Below are 16,794 nucleotides of genomic sequence, written 5' to 3'. Positions count from 1 at the left end.
GCTGATATCTATCAGTCTAATACGGCTGGCTATGTGTAGCTGATATCTATCAGTCTAATACGGCTATGTGTAGCTGCTATCTATCAGTCTAATATGGCTATGTGTAGCTGATATCTATCAGTCTAATATGGCTATGTGTAGCTGATATCTATCAGTCTAATATGGCTATGTGTAGCTGATATCTATCAGTCTAATATGGCTATGTGTAGCTGATATCTATCAGTCTAATACTGCTGGCTATGTGTAGCTGATATCTATCAGTCTAATACGGCTGGCTATGTGTAGCTGATATCTATCAGTCTAATACGGCTGGCTATGTGTAGCTGATATCTATCAGTCTAATACGGCTGGCTATGTGTAGCTGATATCTATCAGTCTAATACGGCTGGCTATGTGTAGCTGATATCTATCAGTCTAATACGGCTGGCTATGTGTAGCTGATATCTATCAGTCTAATACGGCTGGCTATGTGTAGCTGATATCTATCAGTCTAACACGGCTGGCTATGTGTAGCTGATATCTATCAGTCTAATACGGCTGGCTATGTGTAGCTGATATCTATAGTCTAATACGGCTGGCTATGTGTAGCTGATATCTATCAGTCTAATACTGCTATGTGTAGCTGATATCTATCAGTCTAATATGGCTGGCTATGTGTAGCTGATATCTATCAGTCTAATATGGCTGGCTATGTGTAGCTGATATCTATCAGTCTAATACGGCTGGCTATGTGTAGCTGAGATCTATCAGTCTAATACGGCTGGCTATGTGTAGCTGATATCTATCAGTCTAATATGGCTATGTGTAGTTCTTCATCAGAAGCTTTTTGTAAGTAATTACTGTCCTCTTCAAATTTAGTTGGAATTTAGCCCAAAAGGACTTGAGAAATGTGATTGGTTGATGATAGGACTATGACATTGGCCTATGTCTCCTCTAGCGCTGCACGAAATATCAGATCTCAACAACGATTGGAGAAGTGTTTATCACCAGTAAACTACCACATCCTGATGATACATCTTTTCAACATGACTGAGACAGGTCGCAAAGTCTGACCGAGGCAGGTCGCAAAGTCTGACCGAGGCAGGTCGCAAAGTCTGACCGAGGCAGGTCGCAAAGTCTGACCGAGGCAGGTCGCAAAGTCTGACCGAGACAGGTCGCAAAGTCTGACCGAGACAGGTCGCAAAGTCTGACCGAGACAGGTCGCAAAGTCTGACCGAGACAGGTCGCAAAGTCTGACCGAGACAGGTCGCAAAGTCTGACCGAGACAGGTCGCAAAGTCTGACCGAGACAGGTCGCAAAGTCTGACCGAGACAGGTCGCAAAGTCTGACCGAGACAGGTCGCAAAGTCTGACCGAGACAGGTCGCAATGTCTGACTGAAATGTGTTGATAAAATGCAGGACATGGTTGTTTGGTTGCCAACGTGATGGTCACCCTAATCAGTATTTCATATTTTTTACCTACCCTTGCCCTGCTTGTTATTTATTTTTATCCTTTATTTAACTAGACAAGTCAGTTAACAAATTCTTATTTTCAATGACGGCCTAGGAACAGTGGGTAACTGCCTCGTTCAGGGGCAGAACGACAGATTTCTACCTTGTCAGCAGAGATATTTGATCTTGCTGGCAAATGTCCTCGCCTATTGATGTATCATAGTAGTAGGCTAACGGGAGGCAGAAGTAATCAAAAGGCAGAAGTAATCTAAATGATCAGGCTAATGGGAGGCAGAAGTAATCTAAATGATCAGGTTAATGGGAGGCAGAAGTAATCTAAATGATCAGGCTAACGGGAGGCAGAAGTAATCAGAAGGCAGAAGTAATCTAAATGATCAGGCTAACGGGAGGCAGAAGTAATCTAAATGATCAGGCTAATGGGAGGCAGAAGTAATCTAAATGATCAGGCTAACGGGAGGCAGAAGTAATCTAAATGATCAGGCTAACGGGAGGCAGAAGTAATCTAAATGATCAGGCTAACAGGAGGCAGAAGTAATCTAAACAATCAGACAGAATCAGGCCAGGAGAAGTGATCGTGTGAAATTATGAAGCGAATGGACGGAGAAATACAGTATCACTCTATCCAATCAGAGCAGCATGATCAACGTACAGCCCGCCCTTCTCTTTACAGACAGGCAAACTAGCCAGTTGAGTTATTTAGAGACATAGGTCCAGTCTTTACCGACGTAAATGTAAAGCGTGGACATCCCAAGTATTACTAAAGCTGTCAGAGCAGTAGACAGAGACAGGACTATACATACCAACATGTTTCTCCACATCATTGATGTAGAAGGTAGGAGCGGGCATGGACATCCCCAGACCGTCCTTCTTCAGAACCAGGATGGGCTCGTTAAAACCAACCTCTTCCAGGTAGTCCATAGTCAGCTGGCTGCCATTCAGCTTCACCACAATGTCCTCAGAGCTGTAAGACATAGATTACATTACAGCGCCTTCAGGAAGTATTCATACCCCTCGTCCTCAGAGCTGTAAGACAGATTACATTACGGCGCCTTCAGGAAGTATTCATACCCCTCGTCCTCAGAGCTGTAAGACATAGATTACATTACAGCGCCTTCAGGAAGTATTCATAGCCCTCGTCCTCAGCGCTGTAAGACACAGATTACATTACAGTGCCTTCAGGAAGTATTCATACCCCTCGTCCTCAGAGCTGTAAGACATAGATTACATTACGGCGCCTTCAGGAAGTATTCATACCCCTCGTCCTCAGAGCTGTAAGACATAGATTACATTACAGCGCCTTCAGGAAGTATTCATACCCCTCGTCCTCAGAGCTGTAAGACATAGATTACATTACAGTGCCTTCAGGAAGTATTCATACCCCTCGTCCTCAGAGCTGTAAGACATAGATTACATTACAGCGCCTTCAGGAAGTATTCATAGCCCTCGTCCTCAGCGCTGTAAGACATAGATTACATTACAGCGCCTTCAGGAAGTATTCATAGCCCTCGTCCTCAGAGCTGTAAGACATAGATTACATTAGTGCCTTCAGGAAGTATTCATACCCCTCGTCCTCAGAGCTGTAAGACACAGATTACATTACAGCGCCTTCAGGAAGTATTCATACCCCTCGTCCTCAGCGCTGTAAGACATAGATTACATTAGTGCCTTCAGGAAGTATTCATACCCCTCGTCCTCAGAGCTGTAAGACATAGATTACATTACGGCGCCTTCAGGAAGTATTCATACCCCTCGTCCTCAGAGCTGTAAAACATAGATTACATTACAGCGCCTTCAGGAAGTATTCATACCCCTCGTCCTCAGAGCTGTAAGACACAGATTACATTACAGTGCCTTCAGGAAGTATTCATACCCCTTGACTTATTACACATTGTGTTACAAACTGAATTCAAAATTGATTAAATATAATTTTTTTCTCATCCATCTAAACACAATACCCCATGATGACAAAGTGAAAACATGTTTAAATGTTTTTTGCAAATTTACTGAAAATTAAATTCAGAAATAGTATTCCCACCCCTGAGTTAATACATGTTAGAATCACCTCTGGCAGCGATTACAGCTGTGTCTTTCTGGGTAAATCTCTAAGAGCTTTCCACATCTGGATTGTACAATATTTACACATTATTTATTTTTTCATTCTGTCAAGTTGGTTGTTGATCATTGCTAGAAAGCCATTTTATTTGTATTTATAATGGGTCCCCATTAGTTCCTGCCAAGGCAGCAGCTACTCTTCCTGGTGTTTATTATGGATCCCCATTAGTTCCTGCCAAGGCAGCAGCTACTCTTCCTTGGGTTTAAACCTGGGGTTTATTATGGATCCCCTTTAGTTCCTGTCAAGGCAGCAGCAAGTCTTCCTGGGGTTTATTATGGATCCCCATTAAACAGAGGTCATCCCTACTGCCTCTGATCTGGAGGACTCACTAAACAGAGAACATCCCTGCTCATCCCTACTGCCTCTCATCTGGAGGACTCACTAAACAGAGAACATCCCTGGTCATCCCTACTGCCTCTGATCTGGAGGACTCACTAAACAGAGAACATCCCTGGTCATCCCTACTGCCTCTGATCTGGAGGACTCACTAAACAGAGAACATCCCTGGTCATCCCTACTGCATCTGATCTGGAGGACTCACTAAACACATACTTCGTTTGTAAATGATGTCTGAGTGTTGGAGTGTGCCCCTGGCTATCAGTAAATGGTGTCTGAATGTTGGAGTGTTCCCCTGCCTATCTGTAAATGATGTCTGAATGTTGGAGTGTTCCCCTGGCTATCTGTAAATGATGTCAGTGTTGGAGTGTAAATGACAAAAACAAGAAAATGTGGCCGTCTGCTTTGCTTAATATAAGGAATTTGAAATGATTTACAATTGTTCTTTCACTTTTGACACTTAAGTATAGTTTACCAATTACATTTACTTTAAAAGTATATTTAAAACCAAATACTTTTAGACTTTTACTCAAGTAGTATTTTACTGGGTGACTTTCGATTTTACTTGAGTCATTTTCTATTAAGGTATCTTTACTTCTACTCAAGTATGACAATTGGGTACTTTTTCCACCACTGATAATCTCTACCCAGTACAGCCAGTAGAGGACTGGTCACCGCTCAGAGCCTGGTTCCTCTCTACCCAGTACAGCCAGTAGAGGACTGGTCACCCCTCAGAGCCTGGTTCCTCTGGTCTACCCAGTACAGCCAGTAGAGGACTGGCCTCCCCTCAGAGCCTGGTTCCTCTGGTCTACCCAGTACAGCCAGAAGAGGACTGGCCACCCCTCAGAGCCTGGTTCCTCTGGTCTACCCAGTACAGCCAGTAGAGGACTGGCCACCCCTCAGAGCCTGGTTCCTCTATACCCAGTACAGCCAGTAGAGGACTGGTCACCCCTCAGAGCCTGGTTCCTCTGGTCTACCCAGTACAGCCAGAAGAGGACTGGCCACCCCTCAGAACCTGGTTCCTCTCTACCCAGTACAGCCAGAAGAGGACTGGCCACCCCTCAGAGCCTGGTTCCTCTGGTCTACCCAGTACAGCCAGTAGAGGACTGGCCACCCCTCAGAGCCTGGTTCCTCTCTACCCAGTACAGCCAGTAGAGGACTGGTCACCCCTCAGAGCCTGGTTCCTCTGGTCTACCCAGTACAGCCAGCAGAGGACTGGCCACCCCTCAGAGCCTAGTTCCTCTCTACCCAGTACAGCCAGAAGAGGACTGGTCACCCCTCAGAGCCTAGTTCCTCTCTACCCAGTACAGCCAGAAGAGGACTGGTCACCCCTCAGAGCCTGGTTCCTCTGGTCTACCCAGTACAGCCAGCAGAGGACTGGCCACCCCTCAGAGCCTAGTTCCTCTCTACCCAGTACAGCCAGAAGAGGACTGGTCACCCCTCAGAGCCTGGTTCCTCTGGTCTACCCAGTACAGCCAGTAGAGGACTGGTCACCCCTCAGAGCCTGGTTCCTCTGGTCTACCCAGTACAGCCAGTAGAGGACTGGTCACCCCTCAGAGCCTGGTTCCTCTGGTCTACCCAGTACAGCCAGTAGAGGACTGGCCACCCCTCAGAGCCTGGTTCCTCTGGTCTACCCAGTACAGCCAGAAGAGGACTGGTCACCCCTCAGAGCCTGGTTCCTCTGGTCTACCCAGTACAGCCAGTAGAGGACTGGTCACCCCTCAGAGCCTGGTTCCTCTGGTCTACCCAGTACAGCCAGAAGAGGACTGGCCACCCCTCAGAGCCTGGTTCCTCTGGTCTACCCAGTACAGCCAGAAAAGGACTGGTCACCCCTCAGAGCCTGGTTCCTCTCTACCCAGTACAGCCAGTAGAGGACTGGCCACCCCTCAGAGCCTGGTTCCTCTCTACCCAGTACAGCCAGTAGAGGACTGGTCACCCCTCAGAGCCTGGTTCCTCTCTACCCAGTACAGCCAGTAGAGGACTGGTCACCCCTCAGAGCCTGGTTCCTCTGGTCTACCCAGTACAGCCAGTAGAGGACTGGTCACCCCTCAGAGCCTGGTTCCTCTGGTTTACCCAGTACAGCCAGTAGAGGACTGGTCACCCCTCAGAGCCTGGTTCCTCTGGTCTACCCAGTGAAGCCAGTAGAGGACTGGTCACCCCTCAGAGCCTGGTTCCTCTCTAGGTGCTTCTACATCTACATTGCTTGCTATTTAGGGTTTAAGGCTGGGTTTCTGTATAAGCACTTTGTGACAACTGCTGTTGTAAAAAGGGCTCTATGAATACATTTGATTGATTGAATTACAGTAAATGCTAAATTATTTTCAGAAAATGAGGAGAAAACTACCAATTGTCCCATTTTCAGCCACAGGTGAACCCTCCACATTCTGCTACTTTGAGATGGGAAAGTCTGTTGGGAAAACAATGACAAAATGGCAGAATGGGTGCCTTTTCTTTTTTTAGATGTTGATTCTGGAAACGGCTCGGCTCTCAGACTGTCACGGTTGTCGTATGAACAAGACCAAGGCACAGCGTGTGTATCGTTCCACATATTTATTTATCTGTGAAACTATGCAACATTACATTTACATTTTAGTCATTTAGCAGACGCTCTTATCCAGAGCGACTTACAGTAGTGAATGCATACATTTCATTTTCATTTCATACATTTTTTTTTTTTTTTTTTCGTACTTGGCCCCCCGTGGGAATCGAACCCACAACCCTGGCGTTGCAAACACCATGCTCTACCAACTGAGCTACAGGGAAGACATACAATAAACTAGAAACAAAGCAAGAGCAAACCGTGATGAAGAGGTGCAACATACACTAACTGAAAATAATCTCCCACAAACACTAGTGGGAAAAGCAACAACTTAAATATGATCCCCAATTAGAGACAACGATGACCGGCTGCCTCTAATTGGGAATCATACAAAAAAAACAACCTAGAAAAAAGAACCTAGAGCACAACATAGAAAATTTAAACTAGACAAAAACCCCAACATAGAAAAAAGAAACTAGAACCAAACATAGAAATAAATAAACTAGACAAAACCCCCCAGGCACGTCCTGACCTACTCTACCATAGAAAAATACAAGCTCTCTATGGTCAGGACGTGACACAGAATAAACATGGCAGCCTTTTGAGAGTCTAGACGAACAACGGCCAGCACAAAGGCCATCATCACAGAGATATGGGACATGGGTATTGTTGAGTAGAAAGACAAGAAGACTGAGACAGGCACAGGCCTCAGAGTCAGTCTCCTGCTCTCTGAAAGGATCATGTATGAGCCTCAGGTGACACGTTTATCTTCTTTATTATTTTTGCAGATATTGAATTCACAAAAACCAAATTAATTATTTTACAGACCAGGATCGATCACTTTCACCTGGATTCTCTTGGTGATGTTGAACGGCTTCAAATTAAGACTCCTGTGCGGCAATGCCAAGACTCTTGTCCAGAAGTTCCTGGAAAATGTCATCTTGGAATTTGACCGTTCCTGTTGGCTAAAGCAGGTAGATGCTATTCTGTACATGGATAATTTGCAGATTTTACACAGTCAATAGACCACTCATTTATCTTTGATGTTATCAACATGAACCATTTGGCTACTACGACTGACCTCTGGATCCTTCCTCTCGTCATCAGGGATGCTTTGTGCAGAACCACCAGCCTTTACTGCTGCCTGGGTGCAGTACATTGGCATCAAGACCTGTAGGCAGGTTCAGAATGCCAACGTTCTGCCATGTTGCCCTTTATACATAAAGCCTCAATGAAGCTGAAGCCAAATTTCCAGCAGAAAATGTGTGATCCTCACAAATGATTTGCTAAAGTAAGTTAAATAGACTTATTGAAGGATTAATTCTTTAACATTGTGACATTGGGCCTAGGTAACTGTAGTAGTAGTATTTATTCATCTGTCTGTTTTCATAGATGTGGAAAAATGATGTTGCCAATCGTGGGGAACATTCAATGTGCGCTAGAAGGCTTTGTTGCGTTAACGGTAGGGATGCACGATATATCGGTGAACATATCGGAAATCGGACAATATTAGCTAAAAATGGCAAGATCGGTATCGGCCCAATGTCTAGTTTAAGCTGATGTATGTGCATACCTATATAACGTAGGTACATGACGTAACGACGCTGCGTAACATTTTGCGCTACCTGTGCAACACAGCATTCCTGACCTAGCCCACAATGTCTGCTGTGTGGATCGAGCAGTCATTTGAAAGAGTATGAAAATTTCAGCGAGACAACTCAAAGGCAAAATCCATTAAAGCCAAGATAATGGAATTCATTGCCCTTGACAATCAACCGTTCTCTGTCGTGGGTCATGTTGGCTTTCGCCAACTGGTCGAGCACCGGTACACACTACCAAGTGCGCTATTTTTCAGATGTTGCCCTACCGGAGTTACAGAGTAATAGCGTCACTGCTATTAGCTTCACGACATGCATACTATGGAACGCTGTTTGGGTCTTTGCGTGTAAAAAAAGATACACGTTAAATAACACTATTTAACACGTTAAATAAGCTTTTAATTTGACATGTCAAATAACACAGTTCTATTGTAGAATGTTTCGTGTTCTGAATTTGCCCGTTCAAGCCAAGCGCCACCACTACTATCAGTATCACTGTTAAAGCTGTACAAAAAAAAGTCTGCAAACAAGCAAACACCGGCCAGAACGATGTGTTTACAATACCGCGCTGGTAATAAAGCATTATTTGATTGACCGCAACTTCTGGGGTAGCTAGCTTTAGCTTGGTACTTAGCTAGCACCAATACAACCAGCCTGAAAACAATGACCAGTAGAAACTGCAGTCATTTTCATTATTCTTAGCAATGATTTAGGAATCCTTGTAAGTATTAGCTAGGTTGTCACTTGTTGTTCGCCTGTTGAAATTGACCTTCAGTTTATGATAATAAATAGCTAGCCAGCTACTTAACCCTGTTGCCCAAAGCAAACGTTATAAGCAGCCAGCTAGCTTCATCTGGCTAGTGATGCTCGACAGGACCGGGTTATGCGTTGTGAAGCTAGCCACAATAAGGATTTGGCACACTAGTGGAATTTGCAGTTTGCCTTCAAAATAAAAGTACCTCTTTGAAAGTGATGCAGAAGGTTACATTAGGTGGAATCATGCCATATAAGTCTCCTTATCACACAGAAGTTGGTTCACACGTCATGGGGAAAATAAGAATCTAACCAGTGATATGTATGAGGCAGGACCAAAGGTATACTATCTGATGCATCTATGTGGCTAAGACTGCTACTCAACTGAAACCAGTCTTTTATGTTTTCACAAATTAGGTATGGGAGAGAGAGGAAAGACCGTCTCTTCTGAGATTGTGGACCCATCCAATGGCTTGGTAATGTACTGCATACTACACCAGACCCTTCCAATGGCTTGGTAATGTACTGCATACTACACCAGACCCTTCCAATGGCTTGGTAATGTACTGCATACTACACCAGACCCATCCAATGGCTTGGTAATGTACTGCATACTACACCAGACCAATCCAATGGCTTGGTAATGTACTGCATACTACACCAGACCCATCCAATGGCTTGATAATGTACTGCATACTACACAAGACCCATCCAATGGCTTGGTAATGTACTGCATACTACACCAGACCCATCCAATGGCTTGGTAATGTACTGCATACTACACCAGACCCATCCAATGGCTTGGTAATGTACTGCATACTACACCAGACCCATCCAATGGCTTGGTAATGTACTGCATACTACACCAGACCCATCCAATGGCTTGGTAATGTACTGCATACTACACCAGACCCATCCAATGGCTTGGTAATGTACTGCATACTACACCAGACCCATCCAATGGCTTGGTAATGTACTGCATACTACACCAGACCCATCCAATGGCTTGGTAATGTACTGCATACTACACCAGACCCATCCAATGGCTTGGTAATGTACTGCATACTACACCAGACCCTTCCAATGGCTTGGTAATGTACTGCATACTACACCAGACCCATCCAATGGCTTGGTAATGTACTGCATACTACACCAGAGAGTAATCCTGTCATCCCACCAGTAGAAGTATGTTTGTTTTCTGGCTTCATGATGACCAGATAAATGACTATTCACTTCAGTACTCTGTCCTCAGATTTTACATCAAACCATAAAGATGGGGTCCTAAATCACCACCAACACTGAGCCATACCCAACCATAAAGATGGGGTCCTACCTCACCACCAACACTGAGCCATACCCAACCATAAAGATGGGGTACTACCTCACCACCAACACTGAGAAATGCCCAACCATAAAGATGGGGTCCTAAATCACCACCAACACTGAGCCATACCCAACCATAAAGATGGGGTCCTACCTCACCACCAACACTGAGCCATACCCAACCATAAAGATGGGGTACTACCTCACCACCAACACTGAGAAATACCCAACCATAAAGATGGGGTCCTAAATCACCACCAACACTGAGCCATACCCAACCATAAAGATGGGGTCCTAAATCACCACCAACACTGAGCCATACCCAACCATAAAGATGGGGTCCTAAATCACCACCAACACTGAGCCATACCCAACCATAAAGATGGGGTCCTAAATCACCACCAACACTGAGCCATACCCAACCATAAAGATGGGGTCCTAAATCACCACCAACACCGAGAAATACCCAACCATAAAGATGGGGTCCTAAATCACCACCAACACTGAGCCTTACCCAACCATTAAGATGGGGTCCTAAATCACCAACCAACACTGAGCCATACCCAACCATAAAGATGGGGTCCTAAATCACCACCAACACTGAGCCATACCCAACCATAAAGATGGGGTCCTAAATCACCACCAACACTGAGAAATATCCAACCATAAAGACGGGGTCCTAAATCACCACCAACACTGAGAAATACCCAACCATTAAGATGGGGTCCTACCTCACCACCAACACTGAGAAATACCCAACCATAAAGATGGGGTCCTACCTCACCACCAACACTGAGAAATACCCAACCATAAAGATGGGGTCCTAAATCACCACCAACACTGAGAAATACCCAACCATAAAGATGGGGTCCTAAATCACCACCAACACTGAGAAATACCCAACCATTAAGATGGGGTCCTACCTCACCACCAACACTGAGAAATACCCAACCATTAAGATGGGGTCCTACCTCACCACCAACACTGAGAAATACCCAACCATAAAGATGGGGTCCTAAATCACCACCAACACTGAGCCATACCCAACCATAAAGATGGGGTCCTAAATCACCACCAACACTGAGCCATACCCAACCATAAAGATGGGGTCCTAAATCACCACCAACACTGAGAAATACCCAACCATAAAGATGGGGTCCTAAATCCCCACCAACACTGAGAAATACCCAACCATAAAGACGGGGTCCTAAATCACCACCAACACTGAGAAATACCCAACCATAAAGATGGGGTCCTAAATCACCACCAACACTGAGCCATACCCAACCATAAAGATGGGGTCCTAAATCACCACCAACACTGAGAAATACCCAACCATAAAGATGGGGTCCTAAATCACCACCAACACTGAGCCATACCCAACCATAAAGATGGGGTCCTAAATCACCACCAACACTGAGAAATACCCAACCATAAAGATGGGGTAATACCTCACCACCAACACTGAGAAATACCCAACCATAAAGATGGGGTCCTAAATCACCACCAACACTGAGAAATACCCAACCATAAAGATGGGGTACTACCTCACCACCAACACTGAGAAATACCCAACCATAAAGATGGGGTCCTAAATCACCACCAACACTGAGCCATACCCAACCATAAAGATGGGGTCCTAAATCACCACCAACACTGAGAAATACCCAACCATAAAGATGGGGTCCTAAATCACCACCAACACTGAGAAATACCCAACCATAAAGATGGGGTACTACCTCACCACCAACACTGAGAAATACCCAACCATAAAGATGGGGTCCTAAATCACCACCAACACTGAGAAATACCCAACCATAAAGATGGGGTCCTAAATCACCACCAACACTGAGAAATACCCAACCATAAAGATGGGGTCCTAAATCACCACCAACACTGAGAAATACCCAACCATAAAGATGGGGTACTACCTCACCACCAACACTGAGAAATACCCAACCATAAAGATGGGGTCCTAAATCACCACCAACACTGAGCCATACCCAACCATAAAGATGGGGTCCTAAATCACCACCAACACTGAGCCATACCCAACCATAAACATGGGGTCCTAAATCACCACCAACACTGAGAAATACCCAACCATAAAGATGGGGTCCTAAATCACCACCAACACTGAGAAATACCCAACCATAAAGATGGGGTCCTAAATCACCACCAACACTGAGAAATACCCAACCATAAAGATGGGGTCCTAAATCACCACCAACACTGAGAAATACCCAACCATAAAGACGGGGTCCTAAATCACCACCAACACTGAGAAATACCCAACCATAAAGATGGGGTCCTAAATCACCACCAACACTGAGAAATACCCAACCATAAAGATGGGGTCCTAAATCACCACCAACACTGAGCCATACCCAACCATAAAGATGGGGTCCTAAATCACCACCAACACTGAGAAATACCCAACCATTAAGATGGGGTACTACCTCACCACCAACACTGAGAAATACCCAACCATAAAGATGGGGTCCTAAATCACCACCAACACTGAGAAATACCCAACCATAAAGATGGGGTACTACCTCACCACCAACACTGAGAAATACCCAACCATAAAGATGGGGTCCTACCTCACCACCAACACTGAGAAATACCCAACCATAAAGATGGGGTCCTACCTCACCACCAACACTGAGAAATACCCAACCATAAAGATGGGGTCCTAAATCACCACCAACACTGAGCCATACCCAACCATAAAGATGGGGTCCTAAATCACCACCAACACTGAGAAATACCCAACCATAAAGATGGGGTCCTAAATCACCACCAACACTGAGAAATACCCAACCATAAAGATGGGGTCCTAAATCACCACCAACACTGAGAAATACCCAACCATAAAGATGGGGTCCTAAATCACCACCAACACTGAGCCATACCCAACCATAAAGATGGGGTCCTAAATCACCACCAACACTGACAAATACCCAACCATAAAGATGGGGTCCTAAATCACCACCAACACTGAGCCATACCCAACCATAAAGATGGGGTCCTAAATCACCACCAACACTGAGAAATACCCAACCATAAAGATGGGGTACTACCTCACCACCAACACTGAGAAATACCCAACCATAAAGATGGGGTCCTAAATCACCACCAACACTGAGAAATACCCAACCATAAAGATGGGGTACTACCTCACCACCAACACTGAGAAATATCCAACCATAAAGATGGGGTCCTACCTCACCACCAACACTGAGAAATACCCAACCATAAAGATGGGGTCCTAAATCACCACCAACACTGAGCCATACCCAACCATAAAGATGGGGTCCTACCTCACCACCAACACTGAGCCATACCCAACCATAAAGATGGGGTACTACCTCACCACCAACACTGAGCCATACCCAACCATAAAGATGGGGTCCTAAATCACCACCAACACTGAGCCATACCCAACCATAAAGATGGGGTCCTAAATCACCACCAACACTGAGAAATACCCAACCATAAAGATGGGGTCCTAAATCACCACCAACACTGAGCCATACCCAACCATAAAGATGGGGTCCTAAATCACCACCAACACTGAGAAATACCCAACCATAAAGATGGGGTACTACCTCACCACCAACACTGAGAAATACCCAACCATAAAGATGGGGTACTACCTCACCACCAACACTGAGAAATACCCAACCATAAAGATGGGGTCCTAAATCACCACCAACACTGAGAAATACCCAACCATAAAGATGGGGTACTACCTCACCACCAACACTGAGAAATACCCAACCATAAAGATGGGGTCCTAAATCACCACCAACACTGAGAAATACCCAACCATAAAGATGGGGTCCTAAATCACCACCAACACTGAGAAATACCCAACCATAAAGACGGGGTCCTAAATCACCACCAACACTGAGAAATACCCAACCATAAAGATGGGGTCCTACCTCACCACCAACACTGAGCCATACCCAACCATAAAGATGGGGTCCTACCTCACCACCAAGACTGAGAAATACCCAACCATAAAGATGGGGTCCTAAATCACCACCAACACTGAGCCATACCCAACCATAAAGATGGGGTACTACCTCACCACCAACACTGAGAAATACCCAACCATAAAGATGGGGTCCTAAATCACCACCAACACTGAGCCATACCCAACCATAAAGATGGGGTCCTACCTCACCACCAACACTGAGCCATACCCAACCATAAAGATGGGGTACTACCTCACCACCAACACTGAGCCATACCCAACCATAAAGATGGGGTCCTAAATCACCACCAACACTGAGAAATACCCAACCATAAAGATGGGGTACTACCTCACCACCAACACTGAGCCATACCCAACCATAAAGATGGGGTACTACCTTACCACCAACACTGAGAAATACCCAACCATAAAGATGGGGTCCTAAATCACCACCAACACTGAGAAATACCCAACCATAAAGATGGGGTCCTAAATCACCACCAACACTGAGAAATACCCAACCATAAAGATGGGGTCCTAAATCACCACCAACACTGAGCCATACCCAACCATAAAGATGGGGTCCTAAATCACCACCAACACTGAGCCATACCCAACCATAAAGATGAGGTACTACCTCACCACCAACACTGAGCCATACCCAACCATAAAGATGGGGTCCTAAATCACCACCAACACTGAGAAATACCCAACCATAAAGATGGGGTACTACCTCACCACCTACACTGAGAAATACCCAACCATAAAGATGGGGTCCTAAATCACCACCAACACTGAGAAATACCCAACCATAAAGATGGGGTCCTAAATCACCACCAACACTGAGAAATACCCAACCATAAAGATGAGGTACTACCTCACCACCAACACTGAGAAATACCCAACCATAAAGATGGGGTCCTAAATCACCACCAACACTGAGAAATACCCAACCATAAAGATGGGGTCCTACCTCACCACCAACACTGAGAAATACCCAACCATAAAGATGGGGTCCTAAATCACCACGAACACTGAGAAATACCCAACCATAAAGATGGGGTCCTAAATCACCACCAACACTGAGAAATACCCAACCATAAAGATGGGGTCCTACCTCACCACCAACACTGAGTCATACCCAACCATAAAGACGGGGTCCTAAATCACCACCAACACTGAGAAATACCCAACCATAAAGACGGGGTCCTAAATCACCACCAACACTGAGAAATACCCAACCATAAAGATGGGGTCCTAAATCACCACCAACACTGAGAAATACCCAACCATAAAGATGGGGTACTACCTCACCACCAACACTGAGCCATACCCAACCATAAAGATGGGGTCCTAAATCACCACCAACACTGAGAAATACCCAACCATAAAGATGGGGTCCTAAATCACCACCAACACTGAGAAATACCCAACCATAAAGATGGGGTCCTAAATCACCACCAACACTGAGAAATACCCAACCATAAAGATGGGGTTCAAGTTGTGTTACTGGTGGTACAGTGGTACAGTGTTACTGCTGGTACAGTGTTACTGGTGGTACAGTGGTACAGTGTTACTGGTGGTACAGTGGAACAGTGTTACTGGTGGTACAGTGTTACTGGTGGTACAGTGTTACTGGTCGTAGAGTGTAACTGGTGGTACAGTGATACTGGTGGTAGAGTGATACTGGTGGTACAGTGGTACAGTGTTACTGGTGGTACAGTGTTACTGGTGGTACAGTGGTACTGGTGGTACAGTGGTACTGTGTTACTGGTGGTACAGTGGTACACCACTATACGGCCTACCCCCCTATTCAGTACCCCTGATCAGCCCTGATCGGTATGGCCTACCCCCCTATTCAGTACCCCTGATCAGCCCTAATCGGTATGGCCTACCCCCCTATTCAGTACCCCTGATCAGCCCTGCTCTCAGTACGGCCTGCCCCCTATTCAGTACCCCTGATCAGCCCTGCTCTCAGTACTGCCTACCTCCCTATTCAGTACCCCTGATCAGCCCTGCTCTGGATACGGCCTACCCCACTATTCAGTACCCCTGATCAGCCCATTTCTATCATCAGTCTGAACATTTAGCTTCCAATCACACCCATCTCCTGTATCTGAACATTTAGTGAATGCTCATCTATTCTACAATCTATACATGTTGTAACTGCCCATATATTTTAATCTGTACAAATATTTAGCACATCTATTGAGAAATAATCGCATACTAAAATGAGCTATCTGTGTTCTTATGGCCTTCCCCCAGCACAGAGTGACACAAGTGTTGATGATTTTCTGTAAATAAATATTTCGTTGTTTTGGGAAGTTTGTCAAAAGGAATGAGTACCTTATGTAATCACCACAACACAAACATGGTCAAATAAATACATCTGAAAAATGTCTAAATAAATCACCCAGATATACTATTAGTTTAAATAAATCACCCAGATATACTACTAGTTTAAATAAATCACCCAAATATACTACTAGTTTAAATAAATCACCCAGATATACTACTAGTTTAAATAAATCACCCAGATATACTATTAGTTTAAATAAATTACCCAGAAATAAATCTTAAAATGTATTTTTATTTGTAAAATGTCTTCAGTTTTTAAAGATGTCTGAAGACATGGTGATGGCTGGATATGTAACACGTAGGACCAGCTTCCCAGACCCAGATGAAGCTTGGTAGTGGG

The 16,794-nt window shown here is 45.0% G+C and overlaps 1 protein-coding gene across 1 annotated transcript in view; it reads right to left on the bottom strand.

The window, feature by feature from the left end:
• Positions 1-16,794, bottom strand: part of phf2 (PHD finger protein 2) — a 138,773-nt gene that overhangs the window by 70,350 nt on the left and 51,629 nt on the right. The window contains exon 4 of the mRNA XM_029774208.1: positions 2,253-2,413. Within this exon, the coding sequence (XP_029630068.1) occupies positions 2,253-2,413 (161 nt within the window). The remainder of the gene's footprint in view (positions 1-2,252; positions 2,414-16,794) is intronic.

This window comes from Salmo trutta, chromosome 14, assembly GCF_901001165.1.
Source record: "Salmo trutta chromosome 14, fSalTru1.1, whole genome shotgun sequence".
NCBI lineage: Eukaryota > Metazoa > Chordata > Actinopteri > Salmoniformes > Salmonidae > Salmo > Salmo trutta.
This window is presented reverse-complemented; position numbering and strand designations above follow the sequence as displayed.